The sequence below is a fragment of the Rattus norvegicus genome, chromosome 7 (genome assembly GCF_021556685.1).
Source record: "Rattus norvegicus strain SHRSP/BbbUtx chromosome 7, alternate assembly SHRSP_T2T, whole genome shotgun sequence".
Taxonomy (NCBI): Eukaryota; Metazoa; Chordata; class Mammalia; order Rodentia; family Muridae; genus Rattus; species Rattus norvegicus.
Window position 1 is genome coordinate 29,046,305 of NC_141540.1, and position 22,019 is coordinate 29,068,323.

At 48.9% G+C, this 22,019-nt stretch overlaps 1 protein-coding gene across 2 annotated transcripts in view; it reads left to right on the forward strand.

The window, feature by feature from the left end:
• Positions 1–21,422, forward strand: part of Nuak1 (NUAK family kinase 1) — a 72,513-nt gene extending 51,091 nt beyond the window's left edge. The window contains exons 3-6 of one of the 2 annotated variants that reach the window (XM_087556293.1): positions 1,271–1,336; positions 11,747–11,866; positions 14,632–14,764; positions 17,003–21,422. In XM_087556293.1, coding sequence (XP_087412419.1) covers positions 1,271–1,336; positions 11,747–11,866; positions 14,632–14,764; positions 17,003–18,153 — 1,470 coding nt within the window. In that variant the 3' untranslated portion in view covers positions 18,154–21,422. 2 annotated transcript variants of the gene reach the window in all.
• Positions 21,423–22,019: the final 597 nt, after the last annotated feature.

Sequence of the window (22,019 nt, forward strand, 5' to 3'; positions counted from 1 at the left end):
TGTGACTCCTCCTCAAGTAATGCTGGAAAGCACCACAGTCTCCTTCCGTTATCTGGAGTGTGTGAATTTGTATGAATGGGATGTTCCTAGACTCACTCCATCTTCTTATGTCAGCCAGGAATGCGACCATGTGAAACCAGCTTCTCGCAGTATTTCATTTAAAGCCAAACAGAATCCTTCCTCTTCAACATATCCCTCCTCTGGGATATGTGTTTTGGGGGGCACTTCTGAGTCTCCGGACACCTCCTGAGAGCTCGGATTAGCAAAAACAGTAGTACGATTACGAATACGCGGCACCTCTCTCCACTTGGTGGCTGCGTAGATGTTAGAAGCCGTCACAGGGAAAAGAAAACAAACTCAAAGAGCCAGCTACAGGCATGCTCGCCCGTTTGCTCAACACAGTAGCTTTCTCCACAGAAGCCATGTATGCAGCGTGATGCTGGGAACCCACTCCCCCATGTACAGCCGACACAGCCCCCAAGCACGTCTTTCAGTTGACTCTGCCCACCCACCCCTAAGAAACATGAGCAGGCTTGGTGTTACAGCTGGACAGAACCTTCTCCCCAGCCCATCGGTGTCCTTGGTGTCCTTTCCCGTCAGCTGGCGGGGCTGCTCTCAAGTCCAGCCTCCCAATTGGCCAGCGTTTGCCTGAATGAAAAGGTCACACAGTATAACAGTTCCCAGTGGCTCTGGTCTCCTTGGCCTGCAAACCCTTTTCATCAGCCCTGAGTCCTGCAGAGTGGAGAGGGGCTTTCAAGTCTTTCCAGCTGGCTGCTTAGGAAGTATTTAAGACAAAGCTTAGGAGACTGGGTCAGGCCTCTTTCCAGCACGAGGGATGCAGACAGACAGACAGACAGGCAGGCAGGCAGTCAGGCAGGCTGTCCCTGGAGCCCTATGCTCCGAGTCACCAGCTGAGATGTCTGCTGTATCCGAGAGACCCTGTCTCAGACACAGTGGAATTACATTCCCACAAAGAATCCCCCTGCTGGTTTACAGGCTCTGGGGGTGGGGGGAATGAATTCCAGTCATTTTTCCTTTAACCGCACAGCAAGTGACTAATGCTGTCCTGTCGCTGGTTGCTGTCTGGGGAGCGTCCTGGCAGTGAGAGCAGGACTGAAGGATAGAGGTGAAGACCACCAGGGCTGGCTGGTGCATTTCTTTCATCTGTCAGACTTGTTCCCTGTGCCCGGCCTCCCCTCCCCCCTCCCCAGAGCTCTCTTGTCTGTCATTTCACACGCTCCTGTTCAACTCCTCCGTTTTGTCTTTGCAGAATGGCGTGGTCCATCGGGACTTGAAGCTGGAGAACATACTGCTTGATGACAACTGTAATATTAAGGTAAAACTCAGATGGGGGCCTGGGTATGGTGGGTGGGCGTGGCTGGTGGGCGTGGCTGGTGGGCGTGGCTGGTGGGCGTGGCTCCCCTGTAGCCCGGATCTGAAGCAGCCTCTCCCTCTGCTGGTAGACAGGCTCTGGGAAAGACTGCCAGCAAAAGGCTCATCCAAACAGTTTACTTTCAGCAGGCATTAAGGAGTCCCCTATAGCCTACCAGTCTCTCTTCTCCCTGCTGGGACAATGACTGACACTCAGTCCCTGCCCTCAGAAAGTTCACAATCTGGAATTCTTACCATAAAAGTAACACTTGTATTTCATGTGTATTTCAGTCCCCGTGTGCTTGATACTTTCATACATGACTCTTTCAGACGGCATAGGAGATGGGCACTCTTCATCTTATAACTCATGCACCCGTAGGGAAACTGAGGCACAGACAAATTAGATAGCACATCCGTAATAACAGTGGCTGGCATATAAAGGTAAGTTCACACCACTCTGCAGAATGTGCCAGAAGGGCCCCAGAATATTTTAAACCTAGAAGCCTCCCCACTTTTCTGTCTTTGAGGTGGCGTCTCATATAGGCCAGGCTGGTTTCAAACTTGTGATGTAGCTGAGGATGACCTTGAACAGGTGGTCCTCCTCGATCGCTCTATTTCCTTAAGTGCTGTGACTATGGGCAAACAATTCACACCCAACTTAGAAGCCTTTCCCTACAAATAATTCATACCCAACATAGAAGCCTTTCCCTACAAACAATTCACACCCAACTTAGAAGCCTTTCCCTAGCCACTGTGCCGCCGTGACTTCCCACCCCACATCTCTGTTTCTCCCTCCTCACCGTCTCACACTTGAACCAGCTCTGGAATTGAGAGCTGGATAAAAAGAATGGTCGTTCAGAAAGGTTGAATTGGGACCTGGAGAGATGGCCCAGCGATTAAGACCGTTTGCCGCTCTTCTAGAGAACCCGAGTTTAGTTCATAGTGTCCATGTTGGGCTGCTCACGAACACCCATAACTCTAGCTCCAGGGGACCCTACACCCTCTTCTGGCCTCTGAGGACGCCTGCACGCACATGTGCACAGGTCCGCATACCACACACACATCATTAGAAATAAAAATCAATCTTAAAGGGCGAGGGGTGGAGTTTGCATTTATTTCTGGAGGCTGCTGGAGCTGGAGGAAGCTCTCCAGGGTTCAAGGGCCTTCTTGGGTGCACTCTGAATGTCCCTTAGACCACGGCCACAAAATAAGCAAACACCATTTCAAAATAAACGGAGCTTACTGTGCGGGTTTCGTTATGAAATGGCCTCAGGACTCCCAACACTTCCGAAACCCTCCAATGGGACCCTGCTCCCTAGACGAGGCCTAGCAACATTCTCACGTCTTCCTTTTTTGTTGCGCCCGTTGCTGTCAGTCAGTGGATGTGTGACGGACCACATCCTTGCTTGGAAGGATAGAGCTGTTTTAGGGTTTATAGAACGTGACTGTCAACCATTAGTCATGAGTATCCTTTGAGCAGCCTGTGAGAGACACATCCCCATGGCCTGCTACTCACAGAAGAGTTGACCTCAGTTACATATGTCTGTCCAGTCTGTAGAGTCTGGTGAAAATGATGGGTTGAAACAGTTCTCCTTAGGAACAGGAAGTGAAATCTCAAATCCCTTTCTAACAAGTGGCTGGATGATTCTAGAAGGAGCACTGACTATCAAGTTCAAAAATTATGGATTGGGATTGTGTTTCAGAGTTCAGAATACTTGCTAAGCATGTAGGAAGCTCTTGGTTCAGCCCTAGTATTGACAGAGAGAGAGAAAAAAAAACCCAAAAAGTCAAGCCAACTTATGGGCTGGCTGTAGGGCTTCCCAGCTCCTCGACATTGAACACACACACACACACACACACACACACACACACACACACACACACACCAGTTCCTTCCGTTGCACAATAGGTAATAGCAACAGCCACAGACGTGCTCTAGAGCCTTTACAAGATATTCTCTGTGTTCAGAATTAAACCGTTGGAATCACCTGTCTACAAATGGGTCCCGTCTAGGACTAGAGACTCAGGAGCTGGATAGCCCAGGTTTGTGCTGCAGCTCTGTTTCCTGCCGATGTCAGGGTTTAGGATAAATTTCTTACCCATTGAACTTAGCTTTGCCTGTTAAGTAGGAAGAAGTGCTGTCTACTGTTTGTTTATTTTCTCCAGTTAATCTTTTTCTAAGAGTTTGTGTGGGCAATCCCCCAGTTCTAGGCATTGGCAACAGATGGGAAAATAGCTAAAAATGCAGTCAGAGGAGATGGCGCTTAGCTGTGTTCATCCCAAGATCTTGCCTAAGTGGAAGGAGGAGTGCATGTATAGCCATGGGAAAATGGTTCTGGGGGTGGTGGTCGGGCCTGCTGTAAATTTGCACCCTTGCCTTCTAAGGGTTTTATACCATCTACTGATCTCCCTGAGGCTCTGTCCGGATTCTTCCTGCCACCTGTCGCCGGGAGCCCTCAGAACTAAATGTAGTCTTTGCAAGTCTGGAATGTGAGCCTCTTGCCTGGGGATCGGGTTCTGTGGTACAGTATGACCTCTTGGTCCCATGGTGTAGTCCCAGAACTGATAAGGTGCATAGCTTCCTGTGGAGTCATAGAATTCCCTAAAGGAGCAGAAGAATGGCCAGAATTCAGAGAGGAATTGTATAGGGGACAATGGGGCAGTAGCCTGGAAGGACAGCTCTTTCGGAAATGCAACAGAGCAGCGACTTTCCCGCAGCAGCTCCTGGGGACCAGGTTTTCCACCTGGGATCCTCTGTGTTTGCAGCCAAGTAGGGCGCATAGTACTTTACAAAAGTCAACGCTGGTCATGTATTTATTTTTCTTTGTCTTTTTTCTTAGGCATCTCTGCTCCTGCTGGTGACACTTCCCAGGGTGGGGACAGGCATGCATGTGCATGTACAAACACACACACACACACACACACACACACACACACACACACACACGAGAGAGAGAGAGAGAGAGAGAGAGAGAGAGAGAGAGAGAGAGAGAGAGAGAGAGAGTCGTTTTCCAACCTATAATGTCTAAGGGCCTGAGATCAGTAGTTTGTTCCGTCTCTCCTTTCCCAGAGCACCCCATGGTGCCTGGCACACTTAGATCTGTTTGATTTGTGGGCAAAGGAGTGCCAAACCAGGGTTAAAACTCCCGTGTTTGACTTCCGGGCAGGGCAGACTGCATCCTCTTGCACCCACATCCAAGGGTTTTTAAAAGCGTGTTTCAGCTGGGGTTGATTTGCCTTCCGGCTGTATGGGCTCCACTCTTCCTGACTCAGCACTCTGAGGAAGCATATTTAGAAGGGACGGTTGCTGACAGAAGCAGTCACACACATGGCCACAAGCTGGCCTCTGCGTGAATGAAAGGCCTTCACTGCCTGGCCAAGGGGGACGGTGGGTACTGAGGTACTACCAACCAATGGGATGCGAGTGGCACAATCTTCTGTCCTAAAAGCAGGAGGAGTGGTTGTCAGGTTGTGGGTCCACCTCTCCTGTGTGTGTGTGGGGGTCTCTAAAGATGCTTCTGGCTTAAACGTGGTAGATGTTGCTGCAGTTTTGGTGTGAGCTGCGTGACCGGTTCCTCTTCCCTTCTGTGCCTTATGCTGATTTGCAAAGTGCACATCTGGTTTCGGGAATTATTTATCTGGCCACGGCATGAGGGTGCGGCTTCTAAAAATATTCCTGCAGTCCAACGGCAGAAGGAATGAGTGCGATGTGCTGCCTCGGATCGCATTCTGTCCTCTGTGGAAGCGGGGCGGACTAAAATAGCACCCAGCCTAGCATTAATTTGCAATTAATGAAAACGGGCCAGCTTCACCTCCCACCCTCTGGGAGAATGGAATGCTGACCATTCCCAGAGAAGGCTCCTGTAAAAGAGCCTCCCCGGAAGAGGGCCAGGCGGCCCCGGGTCAGCTGACCTCCTCTCGGAGGGCTGGGAATCTGCTGAGCTCCCAGCGCTCAGGGGAGAGGAACAGAGGGGAGATGTTCCGCTGCCCCTGTGACAATGGCTGCTGTGGATAAGAGAGACGCTATGAATGGCAGTGACAAGATGAGATAGAAATCTTGGCAGCTTAGCCAGGCGAAGCTCGGGATCACGGACCTCTGGGCTTTGGAGTGTGAGAACTTTGTAGTCTTCCGTTAACTAGTTCATTTACCCATCCGGCGTGCACATGTGTACATGTGGGGCTATTTATATCACAGATTACCTGTGCTGCCCGAAGTCATTCTTCCATCCTTTTCAGGAGCTGAATATCTAGTATTTCTTTGATCATAAATTACTTAACCAAGTGTCAGATGCTACGTCTGTAGTCCTGTGCTGGGCGTTGGGGAATTTAATGCTGAGTCTGATGGCCAGGTCCCTCTTGTCTCGGAGCTCCCAGTCTGGTGGTCATTTTACTAGTAGTGATAACAAGCCACCAAATGTTAAGAAGGCAAAGAAGATAAGGTGTACCCCCTTCCCCCCAGTGAATTTGGGGCTGAGACCAATAAACAAAGGACTGTGTAATCCACTTGTTCAGTGAAGGACGTTGGTTAGGGTGGGGATAGAGCCTGGATGGTGGGGATGGTGAGCTTGGTCCAGGAAGGTTCCTTTGCATTGCATTTGGACTCCTCAAATCTACAGAGCTTTCTCTGCCTTCCTGACCTTGGAACACACGGCTCCCTCTGTCCAAATGTCCTGCCCACTCCCCCTTGTCTGTCTGTCCTTTAGGGGGTCTTCCTCCAGAAAGTTTTCCTTATCCCTCAGCGGGCCAGCTGCCCCCGTGCCATCTGGACGTGCTAAACAGGAAGGGGTGGGTCTGTCTAGGCAGCTGGAGCAGAAAGCCTTTGAGGGGGAAGTGGTGACAGGCAGAGTTCTGAAGGCCAGGGAAGGGTCTGATGGGGAGAGATCCCAGGATGAGCTTGCAGAGGAAGGGAAACAGAAGAGTGGAAGTACATTTGCTGAACTCCTGCTGGAAGCCAGAGCCTGGGCCAGACCTTCCATGTATCGTCTCCTTTAGTCTTTGGAATGCCCTTACCAGGGTGGGACCAAGTACTTCTTCGGGAATGAGGCTGTCTATAACGTCTTCCCACTCCACTCTAGGCCATTCTTCACTGCCAACCCTAAGATTTGCCTTCTGTCTGAGGGACAGTTATCCAACGAGCCTTTCACAGTCTCTTATCTTGAGTGCTGTTGACTTGCAGACAGCTAGCTGTCCCTGGGAGAGAATCTCCAAGTGCTTCTAGTAGGCGGTGACCAGCTGAGCGAGTCACTGTGGAGACGCGTGTGCAGCTAAGCAGCGCTGGCTGTGTGTTGGCGTCCTTTGCAAGGTAGCCCTTGCCACAGCCTCTATTAAGAGCTTCCCGGTGATTGGTGATTACTGGTCTCGAGAAGTAATTCTTCTGAAGATGAAAGCCAGTTGCGTCCCTACGGCTTATTGTTCTATTTGCTGCCTTCCTTCCGACTGGCTCGTAGCTGTGCTGCTGTGATCAATACAGTTCTTGCCCACTGAGTTTGGTTCTCGGAGCACCCGTCAGTACTGTTGTGGATCCGTTTCCTAGCAACCGAGACTCATGGTTGTAGGAGTGTCACAGTTCTGTTATTGAAGGCACGCTACATGCTAGACCAGGGGTTCACACTGCCCATGAGCCTGTTAATCTGGTTTCTCAACAGCCCTTCCTAGTGGACTATGGTGTCACCATCAGCCACATTTTACAGGCAATAGTCTCAGGCTCAAGAGGGCTGTAGTACAAGGGAAACCGCTCAGCAGGCCTGAGGCTCTGCTCTCTGAGATCTTCTGAGATGCCGATGATGTCGGCTCAAGGACCAGACAGGAGTAAGGCTAGACTGACTGGCATGCCTCAGAACTGGAAAGAGATCGAGGCGGGATTAGAACTAGCATACAGAAGTTCTACCTGCCTTGGTTTCTCCTCCTCCCTGTGATTGCTGCCCCTCACACTGGACACGCCCCTTTCATACCTAGGTCAAGATCACTTCCCTTGGCTCAGAGGTTGGCTTTCCCGTCTGAGATGGCCTCTGGGTGTTAATGGAGATGCCTGTAATTCGTAGTCTCCCGTCCTTTTAACGACTTTGTAGAGGAGAGTTCTGAGACCACCGTGCAGATAGACGAGTTGAGCGGCTTGGTGGCACCCACCAATTATTACCTAGTAATGACAAAGTCAAAGTCTGGCCCCGATTCTTACCACTCCCAAGCCTCTGATCTTTGAGTGCAGGGCTCTTAGACACTGCCAGGGAGTGGCAGACGCTCCTAATTGTCCTTGCCATAAGCCTCCTTTGGAAGCAGTTAAAGTCAACAAACTGGTACCCCCTTTGCCATCACGGGAGCTTCTTATCCGTAGTGACCTTGGGGTTAGTGCTTTTTGGAGGATGCCAAAATATGCATAGTGTGTGTAATCTAAAGCCTGCTGTACTTGGGTGTCTAGCACAGAGGCAGGGAGCAGTCTCAGCATTGTAGAGGCCCAGCCCCCAGTTGCAGCCCTACTCCACACCCAGCTCTCCCTGCCCATTCCGTTCTGGCCTCTCCTGTCCCCAGGCCCTGGCCATCACTACCGTTCTCCTTCCTATGATCTGTCTACACTAGGGACCGTATATAATATAATCAGACGGTGAGTGTCTTTTTTGTGCCTGGCTTATATCACACATGCCTCCAGGGTTCGCCTGAGTTGAAGTGGGGTTAATCCTGCTGACATCTGAGTGATCCCCCACCCCCCAAATCTATCCTTTTAACTCTGATTTTTCACTCAGCAGGGCACACACACTTCGGAAGGCGTTATACAGTTACACAGACGGTCCAAATTGAACTCATAAGATTTATGTTCTCTGATGCCTTTTGGAGTGGAGGCTGAGCTGCAGGATCTATAGTGTGAGATCAGAGGGTGGGTCTGATGCAGTATGGGGCAGGACAACAGTCATCATCAACAACAAATTAACAATCAAAAAACCAACCAAAGAAACAAACAACCGTCAGCCCCAGAACCCAGTGGGCCTCTTTCTCCAAAGCTTAACAGCCTGTCAGGAAGAGCTACTCTTAAGGTCCTGGGGAGGAGCTGGAAGATGTCTTCTAAGATTGCTATGAGGTGATGCTGATGATACAGGCTGGAGGACCAGATAGGAGTAAGCCTAGACTGACTGGCTGCCTCCATTAGGGTTCTGTAAGAAATGGAGTTGACTGATGGGTGGAAGTGTTATTTTACAGAGTTGGGCAGCTGGGGAGACTGCATGTATCTTTTCTGGGGGGACCCCATGTATCTAGTCTGGGGAGACCCCATGTATCTAGTCTGGGGAGACCCCATGTATCTTGTCTGTGGAGACCCCACGTATCTTGTTTTTCTTTGTGATCGTCAGCAAATCATCTTAGGGCCCTGAGCCTTCACCAGCTTCCTTTCCTGCCGTTCAGGTCTCTTCCACACAGAGATCGGTTCTAAGGCACAATGATTTTTACATAGTTGTGTTTAAATTTAGCCCTTACATATTTCGTTTTTTTTTTCCCCGTGCACTCTTATGCCTTTTGCCTTTTCTTAGGTTGCTGGTGCTTGTATTTAGTTTGGGTCTCTTTGTAGAGTAGTATTTATTTAGGAAGGAAGCCTTAAGTGATGGCACTTGGTGGAAAGCTAGTGCCATGAACCATAGAAAAGCTCGAGAGTGAAATAATACAAACCAAAGGGCCACCTTGCTTTTTTGCTGTTGTTTGATGTTGGTTTGTGAGCCCAAGGCCAGTTGGTTCTCTCTGGTAAATGTGGAAATGCTTTAATTAGACCCATGTGGCCTACCACCTCCCTGACTCATGCCAAAGAAGAGAATAACTTCTTTATTTTGTGATTCATACTAATTCACTTGCAGAACTGGCTCCTTGACCTTCTGTTCTCTATTGACCATCCCTGGCATCATAAGACGCGTTTTCTGAGTCGCTTCTCCGGGTTTAGAGACAAACGTGCCACTACTGTCGTATGTGTTTTATGACATTTAATTGTCATGACCCCACAGGAGCAGAGATGTTCATCCCCATTTTACAGATGAGAGAACTGAGGCTTCTGAGTGGATTCCTACCCTATCGTATCTCCCCACTTAGCAGTAGTGGATTCAGACCCCGTAGTGTCTCCTAACCTAGAAACACTTGACAGAAGCTCCATGTGGCACTGAAAATCCTAGAGCTGAGCGACTCAGAGTCTGAGAACGCCGAGTGTGTGTTGATTAATATTGCTTTTCCGTCCAAGTGCCAAGAACACGGCCTAATCTGGATTTCTATTAATCTTGTGTCCGCAGCAATGACAGTTTTACAGGGAGGCTGATAAGCATCAGTCTGGGAGGATGGGAATGGGCTGAGACATAAACACACTTCTCTAGACTGCTGGCATAGCAGGCAGAGACACCCAACCCCGGGCTGGAAGCTCCTGGGGCTGTCCACTGTGTGCACGCGCAATGGGTGTGCTTGCACACATGCTTTTGAAAGCTCCCAACACCCCAGAAGGTACTGGCACTGTTGAGTGCATTCTCTGGTGCTGTGACTGAGCAGAGGTGCAGCCTTAGCCAGAGGGAGAGCTGAAGCTGGTCCACTCTTTTGATTGACAGGGCGAGCTTTGAAAAGCTTCCCACCAACTTCCTGCAAGGCAGTCTGGGGGCCTTGATAAGCAAGTGGGATTCAGAGCCTAAGTGCAATCTGAGCCCCAGGAATGCCTTTTCTGAGGGTGGCTGTGCCCAGCTGCTTTGAACGACATTCCATTCATCCAAGGATGCCTTTTTTTTTTTAAACAAAAATAGGCTTATTCGAGGGGCTTCATTCAAAACAGCTTCTGTGGCATTCAGCCCCAGAGGGTCCCCAGGCATGTGGATGGTTAACACTGGAGTGGACATCGGGCTGGGGATAGTGTAGCACACAGGGGCTTCACCTTACAAGGCTGGCTGAGACTGATGCTCTCCATAGACCCTCCCAGGGCAGTGCTCAAAGTGTGAGAGGCACGCATGCGCACGGCTGCCCACTGCTCACATCCCTTCAACTCCAGAATCTGTTCCCTTGTTTGTTAAGCGGAGTTCTTCAAACACTGTGGTAAAATTGACATAACATAAAGTTGACCGTTTTGAGCAGTAAAAAGATTTAAATCTAAGTTTAATTAGGTGTTCTTATGACATTGGGCATAAAATATATTTATATTTTTTATGAATGCAGTTTTCTTTTTGATAACATTGGATTACAGAATTCAATAGTACTGGATAATTGGGAGTTTCTGATACACGGCGATTTGGATTATCATTTTATATAACTATTCATTCCATATACTTTTCAAACTCAAATGCCTGTTTCAGTGACAAGTTATTTCTTGGCCAGGGGCAGCTGCTAAGGAGAGGGTGGCACAAAAATGTGGAACCGGACACAGGGGACTCAGAGTCTGGTAGAGAAGGCAGACGTAGATGCATGTATGCACAGATGTGTCTACGTTTCTATGTGTGTGCATATGCTATATATGGGCAGGTACAGCAGCATTGCTCTAAAGGGTGTGACATAAAGCCCTTTACAAAACTTAAGACAGTGAGCGCAATATGGAAGTGAGGTTAGATCAAACATTACACGATGTGCGTGCCAGGTGCTGTGGTTTGCCTGTTCTACCTTATTGCAATTGATGGTTTTCTTCTTATTATGATACGTGTGATGGGAAGGGAATCATATATTGGACCAGCATATCTGAGTTGTATATGCTACCCACCCAACCATTACTAGTGCCCATTTATCAAACTGTCTACCATAGTACCTGAGTTCAGGTGACCTTATTTTACTTACTTCTGACACAAAGGGCAGGGACAAGGATACTGCCTGCCAATTTTATCGCAATGAAGTAAGTTGTTATAATTGTTTCATTTTGTTGTTATTTATTATTGCTAATCTCTTACTGTTTTGATTTGTAAATTACCCTAGACATGTTTAGAAAAAAAAAAAGAAAAACCATAGCAGATAGAGAAGACAGTGCTCTTGGAAGTTTCAAGCATCTCTTTGCAGCCTTGGAACACAATCCGTAAATAAGGTCTCCTCTGCACTTTAGTGCTTGTAGGAAGCATCAAGTGGTGGTTTTCGTGGAAGCTGTTGTTATTGGGATGTTTTGGTTTACATGAGGAATGTCCCCCAAAGGCTCCTGTTTTTGAACACTTGGTCCCCAGTTGGTGGTTTAGTTTGGGGAGGAAGTGGGTCATTAAGGACTTTGATGTTTTATACTTTAGCTATACCGGTATTGGATGCTTTTGACGGCCGTGGGAGACATTCGTTTGATGCAGAAATTGGACTAGACAGACAGTGGCGGCCCAAGTGGTCTCATTCGCCCCGGGCAGTTCAAATCTGTTTGCAGACACTAGCGACTTCTCTCTAACAGATCTCCGTGGGTCTCTTTTCTTTACAGATCGCTGACTTTGGGCTTTCCAACCTGTACCAGAAGGACAAGTTCTTGCAAACATTTTGTGGGAGCCCACTCTATGCATCACCCGAGATTGTCAATGGCAGGCCTTACCGGGGGCCAGAGGTGAGCAGACTGCTGATGTAGGGGATCAGAGAGCTACAGGGACAAGGAGGAGGAGGGGGGCAAGAACTAGATCTTGGGAAGTTCTTAAAACCCCCAAAGGCCAAAGAAAACTTGCCTGCATTTGATTTATAGGAACATTAATATAGAGACCAGGGAGAAGATGTGCGAAGCCTTAGTAAGCCTTGGAGAACAGGAGATAAAGATGTCTGTTTCTATGACAGGGCAGCTTAGGATTCTCTCCCTCCCCCCTCTCTCTCCCTCCTCCCCCTCCCTCTCTCCCTTCTTCCCTCCCTTCCTTCTTTCCTCCCTCCCTCCCTCCCTCCTTCCTTCCTTCCTCCCTCCCATTCCTCTCTATTCCCCTCCCTCCCTCCTTCCTTTCTTTCTTTCTTTCTTTCTTTCTTTCTTTCTTTCTTTCTTTCTTTTTTTTCTTTTCTTTTTTCGGAGCTGGGGGCCGAACCCAGGGCCTTGCGCTTGCTAGGCAAGTGCTCTACCACTGAGCTAAATCCCCAACCCCACTTTCTTTCTTTCTTTCTTTCTTTCTTTCTTTCTTTCTTTCTTTCTTTCTTTCTTCCTTCCTTCCTTCCTTCCTTCCTTCCTTTCTTTCTTCCTTTTTTGGTTTAGAATTTTCAAAGGTAAGACTTTAGAAATGATTGAGATCATCTGACAATAACTGAGATCAACTCAGTAAAGGGCAAGCTATGTGCCCTGTATATGTCACACATACACACACATACACACATACATGCACACATGAGTGCACATATACACACATGGACACACATACATACATACATACATGCACACACATGCATATACACAAATATCTACACACATGCACACACATGCACACATATGCACACAATATGCACACACACATATACACAAACATGCACACATGCATGCACATACACACACTCGTACACACACACACACACACACACACAGAGGTCTTCTGTCAGTCAATTATTTTGTTGTTAACATAGGATTTGTAATGATCACACATCATCTTGTTTTTATGCATATACTATTATATTTTTTAATAATTTCCCTGGCTTTAGGCACTTAATTTCCCCCTATTTTATCAAAATAAGCAGAATAAGCAAAACTCTTATCAGTGTATATCTCCTTTGCCCATATTTGTGATGGTGTTTATATTTAAGAGAATAAATTTTTACGACATCCTCTCTTTTATGACAAATGTGTTCCATTATAGGCCATAGAGAGTTTCCACAGCCAGTGCTATACATCTGTCCTAGTTCATTTTATATGGTAATATATGTAAATATATTATATTTATAATGAACACCATTGGCCGAAAGCAGCCTGGAGCAGGAGAGGGTTTACTTTATCTTACAGCTCACCGTCTACAGAGAGGGGAATCAGGGCAGGACCTCAAGGCAGGAACCAGGCGGCAGGAGCTGAGGCAGAGACTGTGGAGGATCACTGTTATGGAAGACTTGGGCTCACTTAGCCTGAGTCCATATAGAACCCAGGCCACTTTCCAAGGCTTGGCACTGTTGCCAGCGTCAAACCCTCCCATGTCACTTTAACCAGGAAAATGCCCATAGAGTCATCTACAGGCCAATCTGAAGGAGACTTTTTCTCACCTGAAGTTCCCTCTTTCTGGGTGACCTTGTGTCAAATTGACAAAACAAACAAGCAAACAAACAAACACCCAAAACTAACTGTAAAACTATGAGTTAGGAACTGCTCTCTTAAAAGAAGAACTTCTCCTTCTAGGAGTTCATCTACCCCTTCCCCTTTGAATAGAAGCTGCTTGGTGGGTAGAAGTGTTTCCTTCCAAATATTTATCCAACTGAGAGTGTTTTGGTGGCAGGGCTGGGACAAAGGGAAGGGGGCCTGGAGTCACTAACAACTACAGTAAAGAGAAGACCTTCGAAAGCTAAGATATAAGAGATGAGCTTAGGGATTGACCTGGAAAAATGTTAGAATCCGCCCTATAAGTTATCGTCGAATGCCCCTCTGGTCTTCGGTGGTTAGTGTCTAGGGTCGCACTCTGGCGTTCAGGTCTACTCAGCAAACACACTTCATTTGGCCTCGTCCATCTCCATAAAAAAACAAAACAACAAACAAACAAACAAACAAACAAAAAACACTGAACAAACGTCTAATAGCTGGGAGACTCCACAGGCAAGTCATATCACTGACTTCTCTGTAGAAGCGCTGGTGCTACAAGGATGAAGAAACTGCCTGCCTGAGATAGGCGAATGCACTCTGCCGTTTGTCTCTGTCCCCAACTTTCCTTGTCCACACCCCAAGATCTTTCAGCTTTTGTCTCTGTATTTCTTATCTGCCCAGCACTGGTAGGATTTGACTTTGAAACCCCTGAGCCTTCTGAGGAGGTGAAGGAAGGACCTGGTTCTTGTGTTAGCCAGGAGGCACCCTGCACCTCAGCTCTACCTGCATTTCCTGGAAAGGGCTTTTCTGGGGGAAGAGATTTAGTGATGTTCTCCCCTCCCAACCTCTCTCAGGTGTATTCTCACTTTTCAAATTGAGCTGGAAGTAATTCAAACTCTACCTGTCTCATGGGATCATTCTGAGGCCCTGGGGCAGTAAGCACGTCAGAGTGCTCTGAAATAGGGTAGACTTGCGTTGTCCATTGTGAGGCTGTTGGGGGATCTGCCTTCCAGGTTCAGATACCTGGGAGCGCTATGGGTAGATGATTACACACGACAATGTCAGTGGTTTGGAAAGCATCTGCGGTCTGTATACTCTCTCCTAAATGTCCTGTCTCTCTGCTCCAGGTGGACAGCTGGGCCCTGGGCGTCTTGCTTTACACTCTCATTTATGGAACAATGCCCTTCGATGGCTTTGATCACAAAAACCTCATCCGACAGATCAGCAGTGGAGAGTACCGGGAGCCCACACAACCCTCAGGTGCGTGTCCGATGAGGTTGGGGGTCGATGGGAGAAGGCTTGGTTTGTCTGCCCCAGCTCACATTAGATTTACAAGGCATCACCTACTCCTCCTCACTTCTCTCTTCAGCTCTTGGAAAGCTGGTGAGATGATCTCCAGGACAGACAAAAGCCTCTCTTGCTTTTATATGCTGCATAAAATGTGGCCAGCCAGCTCTCCGCTATGAACTACAGCTCTGGAAAGGCTTTTTTTCTTCAACGTCCCTCAAACCTCAAACGCAGTAGCCGATGGCTCATGTCGGAATGAAGTTTATCTGCCACACATTTTCTCCTGAAGGTCCACCATGGTCTTCTTACACTCGAGGGCAGTATAGAGAACTTCTGACTGATGTGTGGGGCCAGTTTAAATGGCAGGTGTCTAGCAGGAGGAACACAAGTAGACAGATGGAGAAAGGGCTGCTTATTTCCAGTCTGACAGCCCAGCCAGAGAGCCAGACGTGCCCTCTTCAGTGCTCCGTGCACACAGGATGCTTGCAAAAGAGCTGTGGGATTGACTTGGGGCTTACGAACAAGTTTAGGTAAACTTGACAATGTAGACTAACAGGGGTGGATAGGTAGGTGGTAGACAGATGATAGATGATAGATAAAAAAATAGATGATAGATAGATAGGTAGATAGATAGATGATAAATAATAGATAGATGATAGACAGACAGTAGACTGGTGGTGACCTTTTACTCACTAACCGGTGCAGTAAAATTCCTGGCACATTGTATGAGTCCAGGAAATCCTTACCAAGTGACCAATTGTCATGTCCCTTCGCAGGAGTGATCATTCTGTCCCCATTGCTAGCCTCCACCAGCTCTTATCAGCCTTCCTAAGTGGCTGAGGGGAGAAGGCATCCTCCCAGGATAGGTAAGGTACAGGGAACAGCTTGGTACTGAAAGTCACTTTCTCAGCTGTGAAGCTGGCTCCTGTGGTGGCTTCCTCAGCATTCTTGGAGCTTTTCCCAGATCTTCCCCCCCCATCTCTGTCTCTCTCTCTTTCTCTCTGTCTCTGTCTCTCTTTCTGTCTCTCTGTCTCTCTCTCTGTCTCTCTCTCTGTCTCTCTCTCTCACACACACACACACACACAAACACGAGAGAGAGAGAGAGAGAGAGAGAGAGAGAGAGAGAGAGAGAGAGAGAGAGGGAGAGGGAGAGGGAGAGGGAGAGGGAGAGGGAGAGGGAGAGGGAGGAGAGGGAGAGGGAGAGGGAGGAGAGGGAGAGGGAGAGGGAGAGGGAGAGGGAGAGGGAGAGGGAGAGGGAGAGGGAGAGAGGTGGTTGTGGCCACCTGGAGGGCAGATAAAGATCAGCTCTCAGTTTGGTGGATACCAATAATGATTACATCAGACAACAACAGGAGGTGAACTCACTGGGCGTGGCTCTTGCTGGGCGTGGCTAAGGCCTTGAGAGTGGGGCCAGCCATGGCTGTGGCAGTTTTCCCTGCCCAGGTGTGTCGGGTAAGAGCCATACTGACACAGGTGAGCTCCTCTGTCTCTAGTACTCTGCCTCTGGCACCTTTTCCAAGGGACTGACACCATGTGTTTATGCATACCTACAAGGCTACCGATGAACACCTGCTTTTTGTTTTGGTAAGAATGCTATTGACCAAAACAATAGTGAGATTTAGCCTGAATTCTTCCTCTACTACCTGGCCTCTGTACTTGATGCACATCTGGGATGACAGGGAGGTCAGTAGTTCCAGGACATCTTTTTATTTGTGGAAAACCAGATTGTGACTGGAGAGGTAGCACAGAGGATAGATGCTTGCCTTGTAGTCGTGAAAACATGAGTTTGGTCCTAAGAATGCACCGCACGCATCCTAATAACTGAAGCGGTACAGGATCCAGCTGACAGACAGTGCAAGACCCTGTCTTAAAAGAAAAGGGTTGAGGGGGGCTTAAGGAAGGATTCCTGAAGTTTTTCTGTGGTGTCCACATACACACAGATGTCCATATGCACCAGCAAACACACGTGTGTACTTGTGTGTACCATGAAAAGAAGGAAACCTCTGTGTCTCGTGGCTCTGAGCCTTGGTTAGGCGTTTGCTGTACAGTCTAAAGACTTTCTGCTTGAGCACGAAGCTGGGACACTACAAATGGATCCTTTGCCTTTCTTTCTTTTTGCCTGGAGTGAGCACAGCTCTAGGCATTTGTGGAAAGTCACCCCACCGAAAGCTCCCACACAGAGCCTGATTCTCTTTGTCTTTCACCCCTTAGATGCTCGGGGACTCATCCGGTGGATGCTGATGGTGAATCCTGACCGCCGGGCCACCATCGAGGACATCGCCAACCACTGGTGGGTGAACTGGGGCTACAAGAGCAGCGTCTGTGACTGCGATGCCCTTCCCGACTCCGAGTCTCCGCTCTTGGCTCGGATCATTGATTGGCATCACCGCTCCACCGGGCTGCAGGCTGAGGCTGACGCCAAGATGAAGGCCAAGCCCGGGGCCTCGGAGGTTGTGTTGGAGCGGCAACGGTCACTGAAGAAGTCCAAGAAAGAGAACGACTTTCCCCAGTCTGGCCAGGACTCATTGCCTGAAAGCCCATCCAAGCTGAGTTCCAAGAGGCCCAAGGGCATCCTGAAGAAGCGGAGCAACAGTGAACATCGCTCCCACAGCACTGGCTTCATCGAAGGCATCGTGGGCCCCGCCTTACCATCCCCTTTCAAAATGGAGCAAGACTTGTGCCGGACTGCCATCCCCCTCCCCGGCTCCCCCGAGGCGCAGGGAAGCTCAGGGAAGCTCAGCCTCAAACAGTCTGCCACCATGCCCAAGAAAGGCATCTTGAAAAAGACCCAGCAGAGAGAATCTGGTTACTACTCGTCCCCAGAGCGCAGCGAGTCCTCAGAGCTGCTGGACAGTAACAATGTGATCATCAGCGGTGGCCTCTCCTCCCCTCCCCCAGACCCAGCCAGGGGAACGTCCCACAGCCTGTCCTGCCGGAGGAAGGGCATCTTGAAACACAGCAGCAGGTACTCGGATGGTGCCACAGACCCTGCCCTCACTGGCCCCGAAATGCCCACACTGGAATCCTTGTCGCCTCCCGGTGTCCCCTCCGATGGCATCTCTCGGAGCTACAGTCGCCCGTCCAGTATCATCAGTGACGACAGCGTCCTGTCCAGCGACTCTTTCGACTTGTTAGATCTCCAGGAGAATCGGCCGGCCCGCCAGCGCATCCGCAGCTGCGTCTCTGCGGAAAACTTCCTCCAGCTTCAGGACTTTGAGACTCCCCACAACCGGCCCCGGCCCCAGTACCTGAAGCGGTACCGGAACCGGCTGGCAGACAGTAGCTTCTCCCTTCTTGCTGATATGGACGACGTGACTCAGGTGTATAAGAAGGCTCTGGAGATCTGCAGCAAGCTCAACTAGCCCTCCGAGGCTGGGCTGGGTGGGTGGGAGAGCCCAAGGGACGAGGGGAACAGAACTCAGCCTGCAGGCTGGTTACCTCTTTGCTGGTCATGGCAACCGACTGGGAAAAGACTAGTAACGTCTGGCCCCCGGCCAGCTTTCGCAGCCTTGAGTCAGCACCTAAAGGGGACGGAAACTGTTCTTTACCAGTTCTGCCAGCCGCCAGTCAGAACATGGGTCCTAACTGGCATTCCCATATGGCATCTCACAGGGAAGGTGGTTGTTGGCCAGCCTGAAACGGGAAGGGGCATTATGGGTAAGGGGGGCGGGTTTCCTAGAAGTCATCTAGGTGTTTCTGGAGGAGGGCAAGAAAGACTGAGACCATCTGCCTTGGGTGAATAGGTTAGCGAGCCTGGTCTGGCTATGTAGGGGCTAGCAAGATGCCAGCGACCTGAGTGTGAATTGGGGATCAACTGGTAATGTCCGCACTGCGGTCTGAATTTAGTGGACCAGGCACACCAGGGAGCAGTGATCGAGTACCAGTAACTGCCAGGGGATCAGGAATGGGGGCAACAGCATGACCTGCCATTGCTAGGCCCTGGGACTTAGGTGAAAGCACCCTGTTTAAAAGAAAAAAGGCTAACTCTTTCCTGGCACAGCATGACATGTTAATTTGCTCCTGGACTTTGAGTAGAAAGCAAATGCATTGAACTCTGATAGGGGAATAGTCTGGTGGCGGTTAACTTTCTGTTTTCCCGGGAGCTGCCTCTTCTCCTCCTCTTTCTTGCCTTCTTCTTTGGTGGGACCTTCTGAAGGTGAGCAGGAAGATACTTGGCAGTGTGAGAGGCCAGGGCTTGGTGCATGACAGGGCAAAAGAGCTGCTGGGGTCTTTGCACAGTTGAATGGACCGCGAGGCAGGCCGGCAAGGGGTGACGTCGCTTTCTTAGATGTCTCAGTATTAACTGGAACCCTGCCTCTTGGCTTCTCACCTACACAAATGATTTAGTTGGACGTGGTTCTATTCAGTCTCCAAGACATCCCTGACTCAGCTGTAGGCCCCATTCACCCACAAGTGTGGAGCCTTAACCATTGACGAGTTGCCTCTGGGGAGCTGGTGTGTAGGTGAAGTACGTGGCTGAGGAAAAGTCTGGTTTGACAGAAGGTCTAGTCTCCTCAGGCTAGTTCTGTCTCGTGGTTTTGATCGTCCTCGTTTTGGGAGAGAAAACAAGTTCCGTCCATCCATCCATCCATGGAATAAGAGTTGAAAGAGCAGAGTGTTGTGGGGAGGCTTGGGGACGCTTCCTCGGGAACCATCCAGATGGCTCTGGAGGAGGCAGAAAGGAGGTGTGTGGGGGCGGCAGGATGCTTAAAAATGTTCCAGCTAGTTATCTAATCTCCGAATACTAAGGTTACAGGTGACATCATCCCCACGGAGGGGACCCTGGGGACGCTGGGGGTGGGGCGGGGTGGTTGAAATGGTCTTTCTGGGCTGACCGCGGAATCCACTGGCTCAGTCAAATTGGAATCCTCCTTCTAAGGTGGCTGCCTTCTGAGAGCCTCTCAGAAAAGGGGTGGGGGAGGATGCACCTTGGGAAAACCGAAATATGTCACAGCACTGAGGACAGTTGTCAGGGAGATGTTGCTCTCTCCAAGGGAGGAAGCTGTTCCGCATCTCTGGGTTTGGGCCTGCGCTTTCCTTTGGGCTGAGCTGAGCAGGATGTGGTGGGATGCCCTTCGATTCCTTTCCTTTGGTTTCACCTCCTACCTGAACTCTGGCAGGGGCTGAAAGGGAGAAAAATCTACAGGTGGAGAATTGGCCTTGGTAGCGTTGGCTGTAGACTGCAGCCTCCGAATCCTCCGCCTCCCTGCCTCCTTTTGTGAACAGCCCCTGCTGCTACACTGCTGGCCCCTGAGCAGGCAGCTGGTCTCAGGTATACCAGCCATTACTGGCTAATCGGATTTTCCCCCTTGGCCAGCTGATAGTGCTGTTTAGTATTTCCCCACTGTTCAGATGACTTCGTTAGGAAAACCACCCCCTTCCGCTTTCTCTCCTTCTCGATCACCGGGGTCACCCGTGTGTTCTCTTTTGGTGGAACTCTCAAAGACAAGGGATTGGGAAAGGAGAACCAAATGTTTCACAGCCAGAAGAGAGGCTCTGGTTGTCCTCCGTTCCAGGGCTGACACTGAGTCGAGTCCAGGTCTGCCTTGATCTGGAGGTCTCAGGTGCTTGCAGTGGCTGTGAGAGCTGCTTCCCACATGTAGAGGCTGGAGACGTGGCCGAGTGGTTTCTTAAAGGCCCTGCTCAGTTCTGACCCCTGCGTCTAGCTGAGATGCTGACTGTCCCTGCAGGGAAAGAGTTAGAATGGAGAATAAAGCCCTACAGAAGCAGTTTCCCAATGAAGCCCTGTTGCCCCTGTCAGCTAATCCTCAGCCAAAGAAGGGATGCTTGACTCAATTTCCATGGAGTCACCAGTGAGAGACACGGATGACCCCATGGGCAGAGTGGGAGAGTCTCCGTGAGCTCTCCTGGGCCTTCGTTTGCTTCTGGGGCCCTTTCATTGTCTTCGTTTACACGTCTGCCAAAGGGGGTGGAACCGTACTTCGTTTTACAGGTAAATTTCAAGGCACAATCAGTTTTTAAGAAAGTGCTTCAAGACCCTAGGCAACATGACAGTTCTCAGTTCCCTCTGAATTTTAGTCTCTGTTACAGGGCGCTCTTTATCAGATGAGCACGCTGCAGGATGAAATTCAGGCGCCTCATGCCCAGGCCTGCTGTCTTGAGTACAAATGTGAATGGTGGACTGACTGCTTGTTGCCAAACTGGAAATGTTCTGTAGGGGTTTACTGGCATGGTATCATTCCTAGGAAGAAGAAGAGGGAAAAAAAAGAGGAAAAAGGAAAAAAAAAGAAAAGAAAAAAAGAAAAAGGGGCAGGAGAGCGAGAGAAACTTGACTGCACATTTTTTTTTTTTAAAATCCATGTTGTGACTTTTATTTAATTTCTATATTTTTTTGGTAATAAAAAGTTGACTTTTTAATTTGAATTTGTCTTTTTTATTTATTGGTCTGAAAGGCATTTCAAAGGTATTATAATAATATATTGGTGTAATTTTATTGGTGCAGCATGCCTTATGGGCTCCAGTCAAATTGATTGGTCTGAGAACAGCCTACAGGAGAGGAAGAGAAAAGCTGGCTAATTACCCAAAGTGTTAATTTTTCATTGGAAAATGATTTTTTTGTCATTTTTGTTTCTGTTTTTATTTTAAATTAAATAAATTGCGATGAACTTAACTGGGGCCTTGTTTCCTTGGTTGTTTTTCCTTAGTCAAATGAGTAACACATAAGGGACAGGTGCCAGGGGCTGTGCCCATACTGGTCTAAACACCCAGGGGACATTGGCTTTCACTGCATTGGAACTGAGGCCTATGAGTGGGACCTGAGATAAGTGGGCTTATTTTCCTGTGTTTCCTTGCATTGGAGTGTGTGAGTGTGTAAATAAGTGTGAGCAAGTGTGTGTGCAAGTGTGTGAGTGAGGGACTGTGTGTGAGTGAGCAAGTATGTATGTGTGAGTATATTTGAATGTGTGTATGAGTGTGTGTGTATGTGAGTGTGTGTCTGTGTGTGAGTGTGTATGTGTGAGTGTGTATATGTAAGTATATGTGTGATTGTGTGTATGAGTGTGTGAGTGTCTGTGAGTGTGTGTGTATGAGTGTGTGTGAATGAGTGTATATGTGTATGAGTGTGTGTATGAGTGAGTGTGTGTATGAGGATTATGTGTATGAGTGTGTGTGTATGAGTGAGTATGTGTGTGTATGAGTGATTATGTGTATGAGTGTGTGTATGAGTGAGTGTGTGTGAGTGTGTATGAGTGTGTGAATGAGTGTATGA